The 21759-nt window shown below is 54.5% G+C and overlaps 2 protein-coding genes across 5 annotated transcripts; one reads left to right on the forward strand and one right to left on the reverse strand.

Annotated features, from left to right (window-relative positions):
* The first annotated feature begins 214 nt into the window (after positions 1-214).
* CPSF4 (cleavage and polyadenylation specific factor 4) lies at positions 215-11801 on the forward strand. Of its 4 annotated transcripts, none has more exons than XM_052663945.1 (8): positions 215-509; positions 3324-3374; positions 3829-3981; positions 5687-5782; positions 6133-6226; positions 7309-7381; positions 8777-8947; positions 11563-11801. In XM_052663945.1, the coding sequence occupies exons 1-8, from the start codon at positions 407-409 to the stop codon at positions 11629-11631; spliced, it is 810 nt and encodes a 269-aa protein (XP_052519905.1). In that variant the 5' UTR covers positions 215-406; the 3' UTR covers positions 11632-11801. The 4 variants fall into 4 exon arrangements, with proteins under 4 accessions (XP_052519905.1, XP_052519906.1, XP_052519907.1 ...); XM_052663946.1 differs by having other exon boundaries at positions 8852-8947; XM_052663947.1 differs by having other exon boundaries at positions 8855-8947.
* Positions 11802-13269: 1468 nt separating this feature from the next.
* ATP5MF (ATP synthase membrane subunit f) lies at positions 13270-18309 on the reverse strand. The gene is made up of 4 exons (XM_052663953.1): positions 18246-18309; positions 14769-14876; positions 14069-14185; positions 13270-13409 (listed from the first exon to the last, which is right to left on the reverse strand). The coding sequence occupies exons 1-4, from the start codon at positions 18256-18258 to the stop codon at positions 13381-13383; spliced, it is 267 nt and encodes an 88-aa protein (XP_052519913.1). The 5' UTR covers positions 18259-18309; the 3' UTR covers positions 13270-13380.
* Between the last annotated feature and the right edge of the window lie 3450 nt (positions 18310-21759).

The following is a 21759-nucleotide window of genomic DNA, read 5'->3' on the forward strand; positions in this document are numbered from 1 at the left end:
CGACCCGGCCGGTCTCGCGCACGCGCGCTCGGCGTCGCGAACTCCCGGCGCGGTCTCAGGTCGCGTACTGAGGTCAGCGACGGGGAGGGGTATGCGTTCGGCGAGCGGCTAGTCGAGCCTAGCGGAGCGGCCCGCACTCTGCGCTCCATTGGCCGGGCCTGAACAGGCGAAAAGGACCGGCGCGGGCTCCGGGAGCTCCCGGCATCCCTCGGGCGGCGGCGGCGGCGGCGGCTTCGGCAGCGGCGGCGGCTGCGAGGCGAGGCGAGGCGAAGCGAAGAGAGGCGAGGCGAAGCGAAGAGAGGCGAGGCTGCGGGGCGCCTGTGCCGCTCAGCCGGCGGCGGGTAGAGGTGTGAGGGCGGCCGGGGACCTGAGCGGGAGCCGGGCCGGTGTGGCCGCCGCCGCCACCATGCAGGAAATCATCGCCAGCGTGGACCACATCAAGTTCGACTTGGAGATCGCCGTGGAGCAGCAGCTCGGGGCGCAGCCGCTGCCCTTCCCCGGCATGGACAGTGAGCGCGGGGTCGGGGAGGGCGGGCGAGGGGCGCGACCCACTCAGCTCCGGGACCTCCCCCCTCTGGTTCCCGGACGCCTTCTCCCTCCGCCCGGGAGCTCCTCCCTTTCTGTCCTGGGACTCCTTTTCCCCCGATTCTGGGACAACCCCCGCTCCCGTCGTTATTTTGACTAGGGAGCCCCCCCGTTCCTGGGGGCTTTTCTAACTCAGGCTTCAGAAAGGCAGGGCGACGTCGGGCAGTTCGAATAACTCTTGAAACAAGGCGGGTATTCTGATTTGGAAATCCTGCCCCCACTGGCACACACTCCCCAGCTACAGAGACGTACTAAGATAGCCCGTTTTCCCACCTCCTGCCCCACTTTGAGCGCCCTCTTCTTGCTTTCGTCAAAACTGGGCCGTTGGAGGAGTCTTGCTGCGGGAAGGACCCACCTCCCCTTCTCTGTAGGAGACCCCCTACAGAGACTCTTTCCATCTACAGTTCCCGGGCTGTCTCCCGTAACTACCTTGAGGACTCTCAAGCTCCATTTTTCTCCTAGGACTCGCGCTCCTGGGAGCCCATCCCTCAGTGTTTCTCTGGACCCCACCTCTGGGTCTGTAATCCACCCAGGCAGCTACTTAAGTTCCCTTCACTTCACTCGCCCGCATCACACGGTGAATCCTGGCTTCCCCCGTCCTACCCCCAACTCAGGCGGGATGTCTAGCACTTGACTTTTATTTATTTAGTTTGGTCACCCCACCGGGCTTGCTAGGATCTTGGTCCCCTACCAGGGATTGAGCCACGGCCACGGCAGTGAAAGTGGGGAGTCCTAATCACTGGACCACCAGGGAATTCCTTGAGAGGTCTAGCAGTTTCCTTTCTCCTTTCCAGACGTACTTGAAATCTAATGCTATAACATTACATCTCAGAGGGCTCTTAAAGATCATTGAATTCAAGCCACAGATGGGCCAGCTGAGGCCTGGGTTGGGGAAAAGGACTTGCCAAAGACCACTGAGCTCCAGATGGAGCCAGGTGAGCTAAGCAGGGCTTTTGATCTTTCCACCTGCAGTTCCTGGGCTGTCTCCCGTAACTGCCAGAGGACGGGGGCCTGTGGCCTGTGCCTGGGCTGGTCGAGTCTGCCTGCAGCCTCATTCCCTTCAAGAGGCCACACTTCCATGTGAGATAATGCTCACACTCCAGAGACATAATCCAAACAGCGTTACTTTACACTGTCTCCACTGTACACAGCTTATAAACTGCTGCTCACGTTCAGATACTCTTAAACATACTTGTCCATGCACGTGATCGCTTCATGTTTGTACATTCACTCACACATGTGGCCTTTTCCTGGGCCAATGGCACTAGCTGGAGGCCATCCTCCTCCATGCAGGGCAGCTCTCTCCCTCCCGCCCCGCTTCAGCTTGGAAGCAGATACTTGACTCTGTGAGGGCAGGTGCAGAGGTGAGAACAAACCTGTTCTTAGAGAAGGTCCAGGACACACCTGGCCACAGGTACTGCCTCCACCTTGGGAAGCGCCCTCAGCACTCGCACCACCTGCCTAGCATCACGGTCAGTATGTTAGAGTCCAGGAGGCCACGGCCCTTTCTCTCTCATCCCTACACCTCATTCTGTTTTATTTTTTTTTTTAATATTACCTAGCTGTGTCGGGTCTAGTTGTGGCAAGCAGAATCCTCATTGCAGCTCTCGTGCTCCAGAGCACGGGCCTAGTTTCTCTGGGGCATGTGGGATCTGTTTTCTGACCAGGGATCGAACCTTTGTCCCCTGTATTGCAAGGTGGTGGATTCTTAACTACTGGACCACCAGGGAAGTCCCCATTCCCATCTTGATGTGAAGTAGATATATCCGTTCTGTCCTGAAGGCAAACTCCTTTATCCTGTCTGCCTAAAACGTGACCCCCAGGACAGTGGACTTTAAGGAATGAAACAAACTTAACCTCTGTAAAGGATGAAGGCCCAGAAATACTCTTAAATGGTACTTTTCTAATGTATTAAGACTTCTCAGACTTTCTTGAAATGCAAACAAGTGACACCCCTGTGACTCTTACTGTTGTAACCTTAAATCTGTCCTAGCAAAATCTGCCTGCTTCCAAGAAGCCAACGAGTCTCTTGCAAGTTAGCAAGCAGAGGCATGCAAGTGGTCTTTAGAGATAGTATCAGTGGGGTTTCCTAAAATGCCTGCTGATAGAAAGCTGAGAAGCCACAGATGGTTTATTCTGGTGGCCATGGCAGGCGAATTCTCGGGCTCCTTGGGACAGCACTGGACCCCACTGGCTTCTCAGCGCTCAGCTTTTATTCTCCTGCTCCCCTCACCTGAACCCGCTGCATCTGTGGGAGCGGAAGTCCGTGCTCTTTTAACTATTCCATGTTGGCATTGCATACCAAAAGCAGTCCTGCTCTGGTGTCTTCAGTGACGCTCTTCCCTCCAGAATAGCGTCTCCGAGGCACCCACCTCTTCTGTGGGGCAAGTTCCTCCTGGGAGTCCCCATTGGCTTGTTCTTCTTAGGAGATCATTCCATCCTTCTGCCCCCAGGTTAAGGAGCCCCTGAAGCAGCCCTCTGGAAGGTCTGGGCAGGGGGTAATTAATCTCTGTGACCTTGTGCTCCGTCCTTCCTTCCCCCATCCACTTCTGATTCCTGGAAAGCATTTTGTTTATAGAAGGTCCTGGATATCACAGTGGGGAGCTTTTCTCCTTGCTTGATTGGGTTTCTGTTTCCTGTACCTTGACTCCTCTGTGGGTTAAAGGCCAGAAGGGTCCCCACCCCTGTGTTCAGATGTCACACCTCGCCCTGTTTGACACCTCTCATTCTTTCTCCAGAGTCAGGGGCTGCTGTCTGCGAATTCTTTTTGAAAGCTGCCTGTGGCAAAGGTAAGAGACCCTCCCTACATCCCCACGAGGTGTCCTCCACCACCCTGTCCCTGGGCAGATCCACAGGCTCTCGGATCCCTGGTTCGCCCTGCTTTCTGCAGCTTCACGGTGTCCCTAGGTGTGTTTCCCCATCCCCAGTCTTTCACTGCTCCTACAAATGTTGACGTGTCTTCATATTACCAGAACTCTTCTTTAAATTAAGAAAAATGCCCCCCTTCTCCCCACCTCCCTTAGGCTTCTTAAGTTTCCGTCTTACAGAAATACCTGTGATACCTCGATTGGATGTTTTAGAGTTTCCCAAGACACGTTACAATAAAATCCACAACTATTAAAACCTGAAGCATGTGCTCACATGCAGCCTGAGATCACACCGCCTTCTGCCGGGGCAGCTGCCACGTTCCAGGACACGCGGCTCGCGGGGGCAGCGGGTCTTCACACCGATCTTCCCCGGCAGGGGGCATGTGCCCGTTCCGCCACATCAGTGGTGAGAAGACGGTGGTGTGCAAACACTGGCTGCGGGGGCTGTGCAAGAAGGGGGACCAGTGCGAGTTCCTGCACGAGTACGACATGACCAAGATGCCCGAGTGCTACTTCTACTCCAAGTTCGGTGAGGCGTGGGGCCGGCCCGCCAGCCTGGCTCCCCGGGTTGGGGGTGGGGAGCCCCCGAGGCTCCGCAAGCACGAGACTCGGGGTGTGCGCCGCTGCTCCGGCGCCCACGGTGCCTGCCGGCCTCAGTGGGCCCTTTAGTTGTGGGAACTTAGGGTGATTCTCTCATGGCCCCCGCGTCTCTGTAGTGCTTCCGTTTTCTGAGCGCTTGTGGGTACTTTGGGAGGTTAAGGCAGATCCGGGTCTCACGGTGGGCACAGGAGCAGGGCAGCTGGCTGGGGGCCTTGTTTCTGCCCCAGTGAACCTTCTCCCTTAGTCAGCCGTTGCTGCCGGAGTGGTGACTAGAGGCCTTCTCTCTAGAAGTGTGATCCCAGGTAGGAGCCGGTCTGTCCTCAGTTCAGTTCAGTCGTTCAGTTCAGTCGCTCAGTCGTGTCCGACTCTCTGCAACCCAATGAGTTGCAGCACGTCAGGCCTCCCTGTCCATCCCCAACTCCCAGAGTTTACCCAAACTCATGTCCATTGAGTCGGTGATGCCATCCAGCCATCTCATCCTCTGTCGTCCCCTTCTCCTCCTGCCCTCAATCATTCCCAGCATCAGGGTCTTTTCCAGTGAGTCACCTCTTCGCATCAGGTGGCCAAAGTATTGGAGTTTCAGCTTCAACCTCAGTCCTTCCGATGAACACTCAGGACTGATCTCCTTAAAATACTTCTTAAGAGTAGCCGGTGGGGGGCGCTGTCTTCTGGTGGCAGGAAGCCCTCCTCTTTCCATGAGAAACGGAGATTGCCTCCGTCTCTGCTCAAGGGACAGTGGCCTCCGCCGAGCTGAGTGAGCTGTGTGGAGAAGCCAGGGTGGTAGGGCTTGGTCAGGGCTCGGTGGAGCTGGCGTGCTCCCCGACGCAACTAGACTCCCGGCTCTGCCCTGGACGAGGCTGCCCAGGAGGAAGCCCTGTTGGTCAGGACGAGGCTGGGCTCTGGCCTGGGAACTGCTAGCCTCAGGCAGGGGGCTGGAAGCCTGCTGTGCACTGTTGTCTGAGGAGACTTAATTCTTTCAGCAGCCCGACAGATAGGCCTGCTGGCTTGTTAATGATAGTTGTAGCTTTTTTTGTAGAGGCAATATAAGCTGGTTTGATTCCTGGATGGGAATCAATCCAGAATCCTTGCCTGGGAAATCCCATGGACAGAGGAGCCTGGCAGGCTACAGTCCACAGGGTCACAGAGAGTTGGACACGACTGAGCGACTAAACTGCAACCATAGGGCCCCAGCTGTGAGTTCCCAGAGCTTCCCTACTGTTGTCCTGAGAGGCAGTCTTCAGACCTCCCTGTCCCAACATGAAGAGCGCATCAAAGCAGACCGGTGATTTCCTGCTGGTCTCAGCTGGTGGGTTTGCACATCTGGACCCCCCACAATGCCCAGGACACCTCCTCTGGGTGAGGGGTGGAGCCGGGAGCTGTTTGACGAGGTGTATCCTAGCGTCTGTGACCCTCGAGGCAGCACAGACTGAGGGGGAAGGACCGTCCCAGCCCAGGTACAGGCCAGGTGACTGAGGCTCCGAGACACACTGCCCTGGGTCTCAGGGCTCGCTGGGCCGGGACAGGGCACTGGAACCCCCAGCCCTCCCTGCTGTCCTGCAGCCCCGGCCTCCGGAGAATCAGGGGTGGGTCTGGGTCCAGCTCCCCCCAGACCCACCCGTGTCTGGTCCCCGCAGGGGAGTGCAGCAACAAGGAGTGCCCATTCCTGCACATCGACCCCGAGTCCAAGATCAAGGACTGCCCGTGGTATGACCGCGGCTTCTGCAAGCACGGTAGGTGTGGGGTGGCAGGGCCCCCGGCCAGAGGACCGTCCTCCCCGACTCTACCCACGTCCTGCCTGTTCCTACAAACATTGTATTAGGCATTTGGGAGCTGGTGAGGCTTTGTCACACCCTCAAGTCCCTCCCCAGGCCAGGTGCCCCTGGACCGCATCCTTACCTGGATTTCTGACCAGGAGACTAGTATTTGAGACGCTGTGTGTCCTGCCCGCCGGCCCTGCTGAACACGAGGCAGAGCCAGCATCTGAAGCCGTTTTTGCACTCTGACCCCCGGGCGGTTGGTGTGGGCAGGGCTCTGACCGGCAGAGGGGATGGTCTGAGTGGCCCTGTGCTCGGCTCTGCAGGCCCCCTGTGCAGGCACCGGCACACGCGGAGAGTCATCTGTGTCAATTACCTCGTGGGATTCTGCCCGGAGGGGCCCTCGTGTAAATTCATGCAGTGAGTACCAGGCCCAGTGCCCCCGTGTCTCTCCTGGGCCCACCTGGGCTTTGACCACTGGGCAGTGTCATCACCGGGTCTGGGGAGGGGCCACTGCTGCTTCTGAGCTGGGAGGTGGCTCTGCCTAAACCAGGGTTTGACCTTTACTGGGTCACAGTCCATTTTGGCCTCAGATAAAAACTCTGGTCCCCGTACTCCAGAAAAACTCAGACACACATGACCTCAAGCCAAGAACCTGTGCCCTCAAGGAAGGAACTTCAGTTTCCAGCAGGGCTTTCTGCATGAAGGCACTGGGCTTAGGCTTCTCTGGACACGGGTTCATAGACCCTCGTGTGAAAGAAGGTCCCCATTTCCCACATGGGAACATGGAGGCTCTGAGCCCCGCCACTGGCCAGGGGCAGGTGGGGACAGGAGGGGGCGCTTGGTCAGAGGCAGGTCTGTGGCCTCTAGAGCCCAGTCCTCCTGCCAGCAGGGCCCAGCGCCCCTCCCCTGGGCCTCAGGGCCCATCTGTCACTTTGGGTGGTCGTGGGTGGCGGCACTGGGACCCAGAGTAGTGTCAGCCCACCCCCACCCCTCGCTGCCTCCGTCCACACTGCTGACACCCACATGGCAGCCATGTCCTGCTCGCTGCCACGTGGTGGGCAGGTGGCGGGTGCTGCTGACTTGGTCCTCGTCCCGAGATGCAAGGCCGGGAGCCTACAGGTGACCCAGGGGTTCCTCTGTGTGGGCAGGGGGGTGGGGGGCATGTCCACCAGGACTCTGGGCAGAGGTCTAACGCCGTCCCTGCAGCGCAGGGTGTGTGCCGGGAGGGCCTCTGTGCCCGCCAGCCGTGTTTCCTTCCTCTCTCTCAGCACCGCTCACCGGGGCACACAGCTAGGTGTAGGCAGAGCTGGATCTGAGTCCAGACGCCTCAGATCCGTCCCGAGGCCCGGCAGAGCTGAGTGCCAGCCCCCTCCCTCCGTCCAGGTAGCTCGTGTGGCCCTGGGCTCAACGAGAGGCCGGCTAGGATTTTTCTGGGGCCAGAATTTGGGAGCCCGCCTGCCTGGCTCCTCTCTCAACTCCTCTTCTCCTCTCGTGGCCAGCCCTCGATTTGAACTGCCGATGGGAACCACCGAGCAGCCCCCGCTACCGCAGCAGACGCAACCACCCACAAAGGTACCGTGCCCCGGGCCCGCAGTGCTGCGGGGCCTGGCAGCGCCCTGGCCGCAGCGCACTCACTGCCTGCCCCAGTGTGGGGTCTACCGGAGAGCCGGCGGGAGACCGCGAGAGGAGGGTGGGGGCGGGGGCCGGAGCAGAGGGGAGTCACCCGGGTTCCAGCAGAAGCTCCAAGGGGGCAGAGCGGCTGGCACCTTCTTGAGGTGGAGGGCGGCCTGCTGCAGCCAGACGCCCGCGGGGCTCCTCTTCCCGTCTCGCCTGCGGGCCTGGGAGCGGCCTGGGCACCCCATGTCTGCCACGCTGGCTGCAGGCCCTTCCCTCCACAATGAGACTCGCCCGAGGGGCCCGGCGGGGCGGGAGCAGACCTGGGAGCAGAAGCAAGGCCACCTGGTTCTCTGGCCGGGCCTGAACGTGGGAAGGGATGCTGGGCACAGAGGCTGAGGGACCAGCTGGCTCCAGTCTCCTAGGTGAGGGGGCCCCACTCCCACCCCGCAGTGGGCCATTTCCCTCGAGCAAAGGAGAGGGAACTGCCCTGAACACATGGGAATCTGCGGCAGTGCCCCCCAAACCAAGGGCACTTTGGGTTTGGTTACCGGCGGTGGATGGGTCCCAGAGGAAGGCCGGGTGGGTGTCCCCAGCAGGGTCTCAGTGGGCCGATGAGCTGCCCAAGCCTCACCTCTCACCTGGCTGGACTCTGAGCCTGCTGTTGGGGCCCGGCCTGGCCCTCCGTCTGTGCTGGAGGTCAAGCAGCTGGGAGGGGATGCTGCCACCCTCACCACCCTGACCCCCACCCTCCCACGGGTGTGGGATAAACCAGCAGAGCCGGGCGTTCCCAGTTCCCAGCTCAGGGCTCCTGCGCTGATGGGCCCAGAGGCAGGGTCCCACTGGGTCGGGCAGTGGCCATGCTGTCCAGGCCCCGCCAAGGCGCCCCATCCCCTGTGCTCCCTAGCAGAGGGCCCTCTCAGCCCCTAGACCGCAGGTCAGCATGTCAGCCTCCGACTCTTTTCTGTGACTGTTGCCCGCCGTGTAGGCTCTAAACAGCTGGCTGAACCAAGCGTTCATCCTGACCTGAAGCTAGAACCTCACAAAAGTAAGGCCTGCTCATGCCCTCGCCCCGCCGCCCCGGAGGCCGCCTGTCTCTCTGGTGTTTTGTTTCCACTTTTATTTTTCGTTTCTGTGTGTCTGCATGGTGTTTTCGGGCAGCGGCTCCTGCCGTCGTCGCCAGGCGTTTCTTTCCTGCCTGCTCTCCCGAGCGGGGCACTGCGGAAGTCCTTCTTGCGCTGGCCGCGGCCGCGGTCGTGCGGGAGGAGGCCCGCCCTCTTTTCTCCTCTCCCCATCGGTAGTCTGCCTGCACGCGTTTTCCGCAGTAAAACCGTGTTGTGTAACTCTTTCCAGCAAAGTAACAATCCGCCATTACAAAGGTCGTCCTCCTTGATCCAGTTAACGAGTCAGAACTCTTCTCCCAACCAGCAGAGAACCCCGCAGGTCATCGGGGTCATGCAGAGTCAAAACAGCAGCGCCGGCAGCCGAGGACCCCGGCCACTGGAGCAGGTCACGTGCTACAAGGTGAGTCCTGGGGCCGGCGGGGGCGTCTTGCACAGGCCACGCCATACCCTCCTTCCCCAGAGAGTTAGCTCATGTTGAAGAATGAAGACATCTTTGTTTTTGCTAATTGGAAGAGAAAAACGGGGCCACTCCGGTGAGCTAGACCATGCCACTTCCACGACACACTAAGGCCAGGTTAACAACTAAACCCCTGCTGTTGAGTGAACAGACTGCGCACGCAAAAAAGGGATGGCAGTCTTCCAGAGCCCAGGAACGGAGTGAGCCCTGAACCTCTGGGGGAGGCGGGGTCCTCACACCCGTGGCGCACCCGAGGGAAAGGGGCAGAGCCTTAGATCTGCCTGATGAGGAGTCAGATTAGGACACACACAGTGGGATGTTCAGGGGAAGGGCACGCTTTTTAAAAAAAACTTACTAGAAAACTGGTCTCACTCTTGGCTCTGGGTGGAAAGTGGGGCGGGGGGAATCCTTTCAGAGTTGGTCGTCACTGGTGGGCAAGCCCTTCCTCCTTGAGTTTGAGCCTTGGTGAGGGCCGAAAAGCCACAGGCCGAGTTTTCTAATCTAAAACAGCCCCCTGGTAACTAGCTTCGAGATATTCTCAACCCAGCCGACACAGAATTCCCACAATGAGGTTTCCCCAGAAGAGAGCTCGTGACTAAAAGTATAGAAGGCAACAAGCACCGGCTAGTGAGTCAGCAGGAACGGCCAACAGAACTAGGTTCACAGAGGCTTCAGACTGGGGGGTTAGATGGAAGACGGCATTAGTACAGGCTTCTTGTGAAGACTTCCAGAAGGTGCAGAAGAGTGGGGGCGCACAGTGGGTGCTGCCCTTTACCCCGCCTTTCCTGAGGGCAGCCACCGGCCTTGACCATTCGCCGCCACGCTGTTTGCTGTGCCCTCCACACTCGCAGCTCCTAGAGGAGCTCCACTCGGAGACGTGCTCCTCTGAACTTCCTCACACCAGCACAAGGACAGGGCAGCTTTTAATGTAAATAGGGCCCTCGGGTGCAGTGTCCTCTGATCCCTTTTACCTTACATTCTGAGTCTGTGTCATGATAATTACTCCAGTGTATTTCACTGGCTGCGTAATTTTACTAGTTCTCTGTTGGTAGTTTTAGTTTTCACTGCTAAAAACAGCACTGAGCCTGACTGACGGGTGAGCTCTCGTCTGGTGTCTGGAGCACCCACAAGTAGAAGGGCCGAGTCAAAAACTATACGCTTATATTGTTTCTGGAACTTGCCTTCAGGAAGGTCTGAGTCACTATGGCCATCAGACACTCACTGAGCACCTCCTCTGCCGTCGCTCCTTCCCAGGAGGGGTCTCTGTTCTGAAGGAGGGGCAGGCAGGTGCCCAGACACCAAAGTTATGAGTGCCCACGTGTGTAGGGAAGGCCTCACAAATTCATGAGCTTGAGCCCTGACTGGTGAGAATGTGGAAAGGGGGCTGTGGAAGCAGGTGAGTGGAGGGGAGGGGGGAGGTTGTCAGATGGCTTCCGACCAGGCAGTTCTCAAGTACAGTGAGGAGCCTCAGGCGTCCTGGGTCAGCCGCGCTGTCACCTTGCCCCTCCAGGACTCATGAGCAGGGCCTCTGAGGAGCCAGCTTCCATAAAAAGACGGGGCTAGGGGACGAACCTAACCACCCCTTCCTGCCGCGGGCACAGTTGATATTAAAGCCACCTCGGGAATCCTGGAGGCCAGTAGACGTGCCAGGTGCTGTAAGCGGAGGTGCTCAGTTCCTCCCTCTGGTTACCATGTCTACCAAAGGCCCAGCTGGCAGCTATACAGGCCACTCGTGCACACGACTTAACACCTGCAGATTAGACAGGCTTGAGAACTTGGGGACTGTGGGGTCAGGGGATAGAACAGGCCAAAGCCCCAGACCAAGGAAGTGAGGACTGAGAGGGCACTGGGGGGCTGGTGCAGGGTGGGTGCCCCTACCTGTCTCCCGACCCCTTGTTTAGTGGTCGAGGCTGCCTTTTCCTTCCTTATAATTCCCTTCTGCTCTCTGAGGAGTAATGAGAATGAAGAGAAACTAAGGAACGGTCTTGAATCAGCAGCAGCAGGGACAGGAAGCCAGGCTCAGGGCTAGGTTTTTAAGGAGATTCTACCAGATCTGTTGACCCAAGTCTAATCAAATTTCCCGTCTCTCTGATCCCTTGAGCAAACCTGGCCCAGGGGTAGCTTAGACAAGTATGCAGGAGACAGGAGGGAGAGCCCTTTGGGTGCAGCCCACCCTCTGTCCACGCAGTGAGTCCCTGAGTTAGGGGAGGAGCCTGGGGGCTTCTCCCACGCTGCCGCCTCCCTGTCCCCAGGAGCCCCAGAACTGTGCCTCAGAGGTGAGTGGCTGGCCAAGTGCAGAGGGGCTCGGCCCCTGCTCAGGTGGGGTGCTCTGGTGCCGTGGGCTTTGCTCCTGAACCCGAACACTGGAGGCTGCTGTGGCCACGTGCTTTCTTACGCCTGTGGTCCCTGGGCCGCTTGGCCTTCTGGAAGTCCCTTTCCCCACCAAGCACCAGACTTTCGGCGTCCCCGTCCTCAGCCTGGCGCTTGGTGGGGTGCTGCCTCAGTTGAGAACTGCATCTGAGGCAGTGTTTCTATTTGTTCCCTCCCCGCGTTCCCAGTGTGGTGAAAAAGGACACTACGCCAACAGATGCACCAAAGGGCACCTGGCCTTTCTCAGCGGACAGTGACAGCAGCTGGAGCCGGCTCAGAGCAGCCTGGGGGGCCCCGTGCTGGGGGCTGCTCTGGGCCATTCCTGGGAGTGTGCGTTTAACTGTTGCATGCCAGCGTTGGTGCAGCTCTGGCTGGAGCCGGCAGGCAGGCACGCTGGGTTTTATTCTTAGGGGCTACGTCTTGTCAGCATCCCTATCGTTTTGCTGTAATCTTTTTTAAAAGGGGGACATGTGTTCCAGTCCGGCCCCTCAGGTTGGCCTCATGTCTGTCGAGGTATCAAAGCCTCCTGTCTGGGGCCCTGCACACCACCCTCGGGAGGGAGGAAGCTGCAGGAAAGGCCTTGTGCTTACAGCAGTTGGGTACCGCGGGCAGCCCTTCCCCTTGGGCCTCCTTAAACAAGCTGCAGTCGGGTCACGCCCGCTTCCTCCCTGTCCTGCCGCATCAGAGGCTGTATCTGTTGGCGGGGTTTGGACGAGCCGGCCCTTCAGGGCAAGCTCCAGTGTGCTCGCCGCCTCAGCCGGGCCCTGCTCCGTGGTGGCCATGGTTGAGGAGGGGTGCAGGGCCAAGGCTGTCGTGCGTGATGGCCTGTCCCTCTGTGCGCATCTTGGGGTACCTGCCTGTTGACGGTGTACCTTAAGCTGGGGCCGCCAGCCTTTCCAGACACGCAGTTCACCTGTGCACCTACCTCCCGCACCATCGAGCATCTGTACTGTCAGATACCTTGGGCCCAGAGGAGAGGCAGTGGCTCTGAGCCTGGAAATGTGAAACTGGCGCCTGCAGCCTGCAGGGCAAATGGGCCTGTTCGAGTTCAATTACAGGAACCATTTTTATGCAGTTGATTAAAGCTTGTTTTGTAAGCTGTGTCTCATTACTTCAGGGACTCCATGACAAGGAGAAGGTTCTTGCTGCTGGCTGCATAAGCTTTGACGTTGGTGCTCCCTTTTCCCTTTAGTGAAAGTAATCACATGACAGGAAGTGATGCTGGGGCGTCGGGGTGGCATCCTGGAAGCCTGGTCATGGACACAGTCGCCTGGCAGGTGTCCCTCATCTCAGGTGTTAGGAGACTGGTTCTTTCAACTTCAGATCTTGCAGGAGGTGATCAGCCCCAGCGTCTCACCCTTGATATTCCACATGTGTGTATGCTCACTACACACCCCTTAGTAAGAAACGGATTCTGACCTTGATGTCAGTTTATCTCTGGTAGAGTGTAAGGAAGAGGCTGCTGGGCATAGCAGCCTGAGCTCCTGTCGGGCCTTCTGCTTTCCCTTCCCACCTGTGTCATCCCGCTGACCTTCCTGCAAGTGAGGCTTACTCACCAGGACCAGATGGGCCCACACGCCTGGTTCCCTAAGACCCCTATAGCCCAGGATGGTGCAGAAAGATGGCGGAGGGGAGAACATTCTTAGGAACTAGGGCATCTGCCTTAGACTGAGTCTGCCAGCTGACAAAAGACCAAAAGTGAGGCAGAAAGAAGGAAAGCACCTTAGCACTGTTGACTGGGCACGAGGTGACCTCCAGGACACTGGGGCAAGATCCTGAAGCTCAAGGTTCAAAGTCCTGGGCTGCCTTGCCAGCCCCCTCTGGAAGCTGTACAATCACCCCACCCCAGCTTGTGCAGCAGGAGCTACAAGGGAGGCAATTGGCTGAGCCAGTGAGGCAGTCCAAGTACCAGTCATTTTTTATTGGATGTTAATTCTCCATTAGGATGTGAAAGGATTCGGGGGCGCCAGCAAAGGTGGTGGTCAGGAATGCAGAGTGCGCCCTTTTCAGTGGTACTTGCGGAGTCGCTCGTGCTCTGGAGTCAAAAAGGCAAAATATTAGAGAGTTCTTCTCAGGTGTGGAGAAAGCACAAGGCGACAGGGAGGGCAGTGGGCAAAACTGCACGAAGCCCTCCTGAGAACTTTCAGGAGACGCCCTACAGCCTGCTTGAATCAGGAGCTCATCTGCCCCCTGAAGGCACTCCCGCTCAGAAAAACCACCCATGCGCCCACCCTCAGGGCCAGCACTGCTCGGGATGCCCCAGGCTGCACACCATCCATGAAACCCAGTCAGTGGCCACTGCCGACACTTCCTGGCCTCCCACCGGATAAGACTTCTCAGATCTCAGAATGGGAGACGCCACGCTTCACCAGAGCCCAGATAGCGGACTGCAGCCTGCAACCCACTGCCCTCTGCACACTGGCTGCTAGGAAAATGAAACCAAGATTCCCACCAACCTCTGGCAGAGCCTGCAGTATCTGACAGAACGCTGCCTAAATGTTTTCACCTCACATTCACCTTACTTTTCCTGACTTTCTCTTTGCCACAGTTTTCTCCCTTAAAACATGCCATATTCTGGTAGGTCCCTCCAATTCTTCAGCTGTCTGTGGGGTGACTTCTAAATGAGACGGTGAACCAATCCCACCCTGTCAGGGGAGACCCCACCAGAGGCAAAGCAATCCAGAAGAGACTCACTGAGCTCCTTGTAACAGCGGCAGTAGTTTAAAAACACGTAGGCCGCCAGCACCATCGAGAGCCCCGCGATGCTCCCTTTCTTCACGTTCACGTACTTGTTGTAATACCGATAGTAACCTGCCAACAGTGGGGAGCCACTCCTCTAAGGACACATTCTAACGGGAGAGGGCAAAGCTGAGGACAGGCCTCAGCGCAGGAGGAAACAGCACGCAAAAGACAGCAGAGGGTGGTCAGAATTAGAAAGGAAAACAATGAGCCCTCGGCCCACCCCCCGGGGGGCTGGCGACCACACAGGTCCCATGACATGACAGGACTGATCTGCTTGGTCACGCACTGTGAAAGGACAGACCCGAGAGACAGACCGTTTCAGATGTCCATCCTGCAAGTCTGGGCTCGCAGGGAGACGAGCATCGCAGACTAGAGTCCCCTGTGCTTCCAGCTCATTTTCCTCTTAAGGCTTAATGACATTTCTTTAACACAGAGGCAGTGGTACACATTCCAGACAGGAGATATGTTTTCTCCTGTCAAGAAAGGAGCCAGCCTTTCACGGGACCCATCAAACATGGAAATTCGAGGCCTAACAATCTCTGTCCTCTACATAACTTACAGGCCTAAAACTGGCCAAGTTAACTCAGGGTGAAAAAAAGACCTGAAGACCCAGAGGCTTGCTCTTATTTACACATGCCCATAAGGCTCTGACCTCTTTGAAATGCTCCAGCGATGCCTGAAGGGGTGAAATCCCGCATCAGTATCCAGCTTGGCAGCTCCCCTAGTTTGACTTCCAGGAGCTTCTTCTCCTTCAGGGGCACTGAAAAGGGCAACACAAAAGCACACCCAGTGAGAGGGTCTCCCGGTTACACACACAGCATCTGTCTGTGTCACGTCAACCACTCAGTGATGATGCGTTCAGTAACATCACGAAACAGAGGCTGCACATAAGTAATACCATGGGTAAACGTGTCACACCAAATAGATTATCTTAAGCCAGAGTCTATGTATTGCAGAACAAGATCCTGAGTAACAGCCTGCTAGGAATAACTATAAAAAGGGAACTAAGGGCCATGAAAGAGAGATGGAGGATGGATGCCTTTATCTTGTAAGGAGGAGTGGGGAAAACTGACTCAGAGAAGTTGGCGAATCCTGAACAAAGGCAGAGAGCCTGCAGGCCGTGGGGGCACAACTCGACCTCAGGTCTGGTTCCCACGCTCCTGAAGCCAGTCTGACTCCTACCTCGAGCATCCCACCTCAGGGCACAGACGTCAAATGACTTAGTCAGAGCCATTCCAGAGACCCCATGGGCCCCAGACCATTTCCCAGTGAGAATTTGGACACAGGAAGGGCTCTTGTTTGAGGCCATACTATATTCATCTCTGGGCTTAAGAGTAACAGAGGGGCTGGCCCTGTGAACGCTCATAAAAGGAGGGAATGGCCTCTCTGCTGTCCTCTTCCCAGATGTCAACTTTAAAACGTCTGGCAGGCGTACTCTTCAGAGCAAGGAGTCAAGGGGCGCTGCTTCTTACAGATGACCAAGAGCAGCCGGATTTAACCATTCCAAGGTGTCTTCTCCATTTTCAGGATCTAAGGAAAGGCTTGGGCTCCTTAAGGACTAACCTTGAGAGTTCACGGGGGGGAATCCCACCATGAGCTCTTATCAAGGGCAAGGGCCATCATCAGGCTTAATGGCACATTCACACAAACTATGAAAACATTCACACTGTCTTGCATTCTCGTTCAGGGGCTGACAAGTGCCTTGGCACATCACAGGAGAAAAAAAGCCAACCGTTCATTTTTCTTCATATTCACGTGTCTGTGTAATGGTTTAGTCACTCGGTTGTGTCTCTCTCTTTGCAACCCCATGGAGAATAGCTCCAAGAGTTATGTATCTGTACTATGAAGAAAAGAGCATTTCTGTAACCAAAACCAAGAAATGTATAAGCACAGGGAAAAAAAAAGCCACACACACACATTAGCCTTAAGGAGAGCCAAGTACAGCACCATCACAAAACTCCCAGAGACCATCAGATTCATGAGATGCAAGTACACTCACTCACTCCAAGAGTTTCTCCCTCAGCAGAACCCAAAGGCCGCAGTCCTTGGCCGCATACCACCCACCCCCCGCCCCCCCACTCCTCTGCAGGGGCTGCCTCACGCCAGTAGAGCGTGGTGAGGAACAGAGCAGACGCTACCATCAAGTATTCCGGGTTTAGTGCCACTTTGAAGCTGTGTGCCCTCAGGCAAGTTACTGCCCTCTTTGTGCCTCAGTTTCTTCTGTAAAATGAAGTAGGAATAGTACCTGCCTTGCTACTGAGCTCCAGGTACTGTGTAAATAGGAATTATTATTATCTGTCTCCCTGCCTGTCTGTGAGCTGTCTGAAGGTGAGAGTTCCCCACACACAGTTCCTGGTCATGACAGAATTTCACTGAAGGTTAAGAAAGGACCACAGGTTCTTGGGAGGGCAGGTGACTACTTGACTTCATTTTATGACTTCAAAAAGCATACTGTCCACCTATATGGAGGGACACAGAGAGACACAAGTGTCTTCTGTGTGCTAAATCCAACCAGAGAGTGAAAAGTTTAAAGTTTTGCAGGTCACACAAGGTCTCTGTAACATAGTCTTAAAAAAAGGAAAAACAAAAAACAACTATTTATGCACACATGCTGCACTGCACGTCAGGCAAGATCTTAGTTCCCTGACCAGGAGTGGAACCCAAACCCCCACCACCCCCACCCCTTCCCCACAATGGCAGCACAGAGCCTTAACCACTGGACCACCAGGGAAGTCCCTGAACAAATATATTTTAAAACACCTAAAAACTATTCTTGGTTCACAGATCATACAAAAAATAGGCCACAGGAAATCCGGCTGATTGGCCACTCTATCAACCCAGATCTCATCTATCACTGTTGGTACTCCCATCACTTTATCTGATACTGAATTCGTGGCTTTATGCTCTGGTGACAGATGTCACCTAAAAGCTCATCAGTACACGGACTCCAATCCCTTCACCTGGGTGACTCTGATGGGCCAGATGTGACATGACCTCACCCAAAGGTCACGCAGGGAAAGCCGGATGGCACCACTCAACAGTGGCCCAGGCAGTGTTCCGAGCACCTCACAGGCTCTCCACAACGCTCTGCTACAATAAGAAACCAAGACTCAAGGTTTCCTTTTCCCACGCTGTCCTGTTTACACAACACAACCACCCTGGATAAATATTCTCATGCCCGTTCTTACAGATGAAAAAAAAGCATCGTTACCATCTTTTTTGACCCCCTTTTCATGTCTCCAGGCTGAGATTTAAGAATATAGAAACTGAGGGAAGACACAGACCCATGAGTCAGAATTCTGCCATTATCATGCAGTGTGACCACAAGCAAGCCATACCACATCTCTGACCCGTTACTTTCCTCACCTTTAAAATGGGATCAACGTTCCCGGCACTTGACCTCCTGACAAGGTTACTGTGAGGATCCAGAGCTAAAATATGGTGGTTCCAGTATTTCTTAAAAAATCAGTGCGGACAGTCTGGTGAGTGTAGAGATTTACACACGCACATCATCCAAAACGCTGATGGTCATACGGTCACTTGTGTGATTAAAAGCTCCGTTTACCACAAGACCCCAGAAGCCTAGGTTTGAATCCCACCTCAGCCCACTCACCACTAGTGACCTTGAATAGGTCACTTCACCTTTCTAAGCCTATTCAACACACTCAAGCGTCGACCCTTCCGTGGTGTCAGGCTCTGTCCCATGCATAGCTCCTCTGGAAACTGAATCTGAGTTTCCGCTGAACACGGAGGGCTCAGGTGCAAAGAAACTGCCAGAGCATGGATAAGAGTGCCATTCTTCAGCGAGGAGAGGAGGGTGGTCAGAGGCGCGCGTTCCCAGGCCCCGAGGCGCGTCGCCGGGATGCCGTCGCCCTCCCCGCCGCAGCCGAGCGGCGCCGGCTCTGGGCAGCCGGGAGGCACCGCTGGGCGAGAGGAGGAGGGTCGGGCGGTGCTGGACCCTGAACAGAGGGTCCGGTAGGCCTCAATTGATGGCGCGGCGAAGGTCCTGCGCAAAGGGGAGGCACTCCTGCACTCTGTCCCTCTCTTCCCTGTGCGACTCTGGGCACTGGGCCCCAAACCCCGACTCCTGCCTCCACCCGAGTAGCCCTAAATGGACCCGGAGACTCACCGACTGACGCCATCTTGAAGTCCTGGCTGTCCGCTCGGCGGGGCTGCGCAAGGACTGCTGGGTAGGGAGCATGCCCTCTGGGGGCCAGAAGCAGAGGCTCACGGGAAGCAGGTCGAGAAAGGGAGGAGGCTGGGCTTGCAAGTGCGCCATGAGTTGAAGGGCGAAGTAACGTAGGCAAAGTCCCGCGACCCCGCAGTGGGGAAGCCGGGCGGGAAGCGGGCGGGGGTGACGGGGTAGGAGTGGAAGTGATAAGGCTCACCTTGGGCTTCCAGCCCCAGGAGGAGATTGGCAGGGACCAAAAAAACGGGGGGGAGGGGGAATAGGGGAACAGCATCTTAGCTTTCTTACTCTGTCGCCTTAAATTTGTTGTGAAGGATGACAGGGGCATATTAAGATCTTTGTCCCAACTGTGCCTGGTGGGAGATTCAAGGAATCCCTGGTTACCAGGAAAAGATTCCCTTATAGCTCAGTCAGTAAAGAATCTGCCTGCAATGAAGGAGACTCGGGTTCGATTCCTGGGTCGGGAAGATCGCCTGGAGAAGGAGAATCCCATGGACAGAGGAGCCTGGTGGGCTACAGTCCAAGTGGTCGCAAGAGTGGGACACGACTGAGTGACTTTCACTTTACTTAGGTTTGATTCCAGAGTAACTGTGTGTCCACGCTCTGGGACTGCACCCTAAGGTCGGAAACAAGCAATACCCTAGGGATACACAACTCCTTTGTGCCCCTTCTCCAGGCGCAATGATGATGCCTTACCACCATCTTGTTCTTCCTGGAAAGGTGGCGATAACCCTTTCTGGTTAAGCAATTCTGACTTGGGCAAGATGCTTCAATAGCCTGAATCCTAGTTTCCTTCTCTGTAAAATAGGGATATAATGCTTACCTGGCATCATTGTTGTAGGATTTAAATGAAACAATGTGTGTCAAAATAAGAACTGAGTGGATAGTAGGCATTGGACCAGTGAACTGATGGCTTCCTCAAGAAAGTGACTTGGGAGGAGTTGATTATCAAACTCATTTTTATCAGTCACTTATTCATTCACCAAATACACATTGCTATGTAGTGAGCGCTAGAGACACTGAAGTCAGACATGGGACTTCTCCTGTGGTCCAGCGGCTAAGACTTGGAGCTCCCAATGCAGGGGGCAGAGCACAGATATTAAGGATTTTAAAATATTCTTTATGCTGTTATAATGATGGATATATGCCATTATACGTTAGTCCAAAACCCATAGAATATACGTTGAGTGAACTCGAAGATAAACTGTACTTCAGGTGATTATGATGTGTCGGTGGAGATCATTCTTCATAGAAAATGTAATAGTCTGCTGAGTGGTGTTGATAATCAGGGAGGCTATGCATGTAGGGTGGGCAGGAAGTATTTGAAAAATCTCTGTACTCCACTCTCAGTTTTGTTGCAAACCTAAAGCTGCTCTGAAAAATGGCTTTAAAAAGATGCATCACTCATAGCCTGTGCTCTGGGACAACCCAGAGGCATGGGGTGAGGAAGGAGGTGGGTGGGGTGTCCAGGATGGGGGGGACACATGTACACCCCTGGCTGATTCATGTCAATGTATGGCAAAAAACGCAATATTGTAATTAGCCTCCAATTAAAATAATTAATTTAAAAAGGATGCATCAAGTGCCAGCCACAGGTTATAGCTTGTATCATCTCCCTGGAAAGAACTTGACCTGCAACATAGAAGCCATGGTTTTCTTCCTGAGTTACCTGCCTGGGTTTGTAGGAGTACTAATTGCCTGGTACTTGAGTTATTTTTTTTATACAGCTTCACCTCCTTTGATCGTCGTTACTCATTTTCACCCCATTCTTTGTTATGGAAGGAGTTTTTGCATGTTTCTCCCCCCAAAATGATTTTTTTCTTCTTCGACTTCCATTAATATTCCATTAATATTGTAAAGACCTCTTGCAATTCATGGATGTATTTTGAACTAAATGCTGGTTCCAGTGTTCACGTTTAATTGGTGTCTTCTCGTCAAGGAGAGGTAAGTTCCTAAGAATAAACTAGAGTCTTGGAATATTTCAAGTTCAAATTCTGGCACATAGCACATCCTACCCTACCATAGCCATTAGCCTTTGAGTCCATCTTACCATGTTTCCTTAACAGGAAAATCTTCACTTTCCACACCTCTAAACCTGGGCTCTTTTCTAAGCCATGCCCTGAAGTTTTAATGATTCTTAGCCAACACTAGATCCAACAGACTGCCTCTCTGCGCCTGTGAAAACTGTCTCTAGATATTCATAACACGCAGTTCCTCATTCTCTATTCTAATCTCCCTCTGTGACCTGCATTTCCTTCAGTCACAGTTATCTACAATACTGGATGGCTTTTTTTTTTTGGCACAGTATCACTTGATATAAAATGATTGCATGAAACAATACACATTTGCAAAAACTATTGAAACAGAGAATGACTGTCACATTCAGGATGGCTTTAAAGCTGTCAAGTCAGGTGGGCCTTAGAAAGCATCACTACGAACAAAGCTAGTGGAGGTGATGGAATTCCAGTTGAGCTGTTTCAAATCCTGAAAGATGATGCTGTGAAAGTGCTGCACTCAATATGCCAGCAAATTTGGAAAACTCAGCAGCGGCCACAGGACTGGAAAAGGTCAGTTTTCATTCCAATCCCAAAGAAAGGCAATGCCAAAGAATGCTCAAACTACTGCACAATTGCACTCATCTCACATGCTAGTAAAGTAATGCTCAAAATTCTCCAAGCCAGGCTTCAGCAATATGTGAACTGTGAACTCCCTGATGTTCAAGCTGGTTTTAGAAAAGGCAGAGGAACCAGAGATCAAATTGCCAACATCTGCTGGATCATGGAAAAAGCAAAAGAGTTCCAGAAAAACATCTACTTCCGCTTTATTGACTATGCCAAAGCCTTTGACTGTGTGGATCACAATAAACTGTGGAAAATTCTGAAAGAGATGGGAATACCAGACCACCTGACCTGCCTCTTGAGAAATCTGTATGCAGGTCAGGAAGCAACAGTTAGAACTGGACATGGAACAAGAGACTGGTTCCAAATAGGAAAAGGAGTACATCAAGGCTGTATATTGTCACCCTGCTTATTTAACTTATATGCAGAGTACATCATGAGAAATGCTGGACTGGAAGAAACACAAGCTGGAATCAAGACTGCCGGGAGAAATATCAATAACCTCAGATTATGCAGATGACACCACCCTTATGGCAGAAAGTGAAGAGGAGCTAAAGAGCCTCTTGATGAAAGTGAAAGAGGAGAGTGAAAAAGTTGGCCTAAAGCTCAACATTCAGAAAACGAAGATCATGGCATCTGGTCCCATCACTTCATGGGAAATAGATGGGGAAACAGTGGACACAGTGTCAGACTTTATTTTGGGGGGCTCCAAAATCACTGCAGATGGTGACTGCAGCCATGAAATTAAAAGACGCTTACTCCTTGGAAGAAAAGTTATGACCAACCTAGACAGTATATTCAAAAGTAGAGATATTACTTTGCCGACTAAGGTCCTT

The sequence above is a fragment of the Budorcas taxicolor genome, chromosome 2, assembly GCF_023091745.1.
Source record: "Budorcas taxicolor isolate Tak-1 chromosome 2, Takin1.1, whole genome shotgun sequence".
In the NCBI taxonomy this organism is placed as follows: Eukaryota; Metazoa; Chordata; class Mammalia; order Artiodactyla; family Bovidae; genus Budorcas; species Budorcas taxicolor.

Excerpts from the sequence above, each read along its gene's own strand:
- CPSF4 (XM_052663944.1), top strand. The coding sequence starts at position 407 with ATGCAGGAAATCATCGCCAGCGTGGACCACATCAAGTTCGACTTGGAG. Across the intron at positions 3,375-3,828 it reads GAAAGCTGCCTGTGGCAAAG|GGGGCATGTGCCCGTTCCGC; the intron begins GTAAGAGACCCT and ends CTTCCCCGGCAG. Across the intron at positions 3,982-5,686 it reads CTACTTCTACTCCAAGTTCG|GGGAGTGCAGCAACAAGGAG; the intron begins GTGAGGCGTGGG and ends TGGTCCCCGCAG.
- ATP5MF (XM_052663953.1), bottom strand. Across the intron at positions 14,186-14,768 it reads CGCTGGAGCATTTCAAAGAG|GTTACTATCGGTATTACAAC; the intron begins GTCAGAGCCTTA and ends CACTGTTGGCAG. Across the intron at positions 13,410-14,068 it reads CCGCTGTTACAAGGAGCTCA|AGCACGAGCGACTCCGCAAG; the intron begins GTGAGTCTCTTC and ends TTTTGACTCCAG.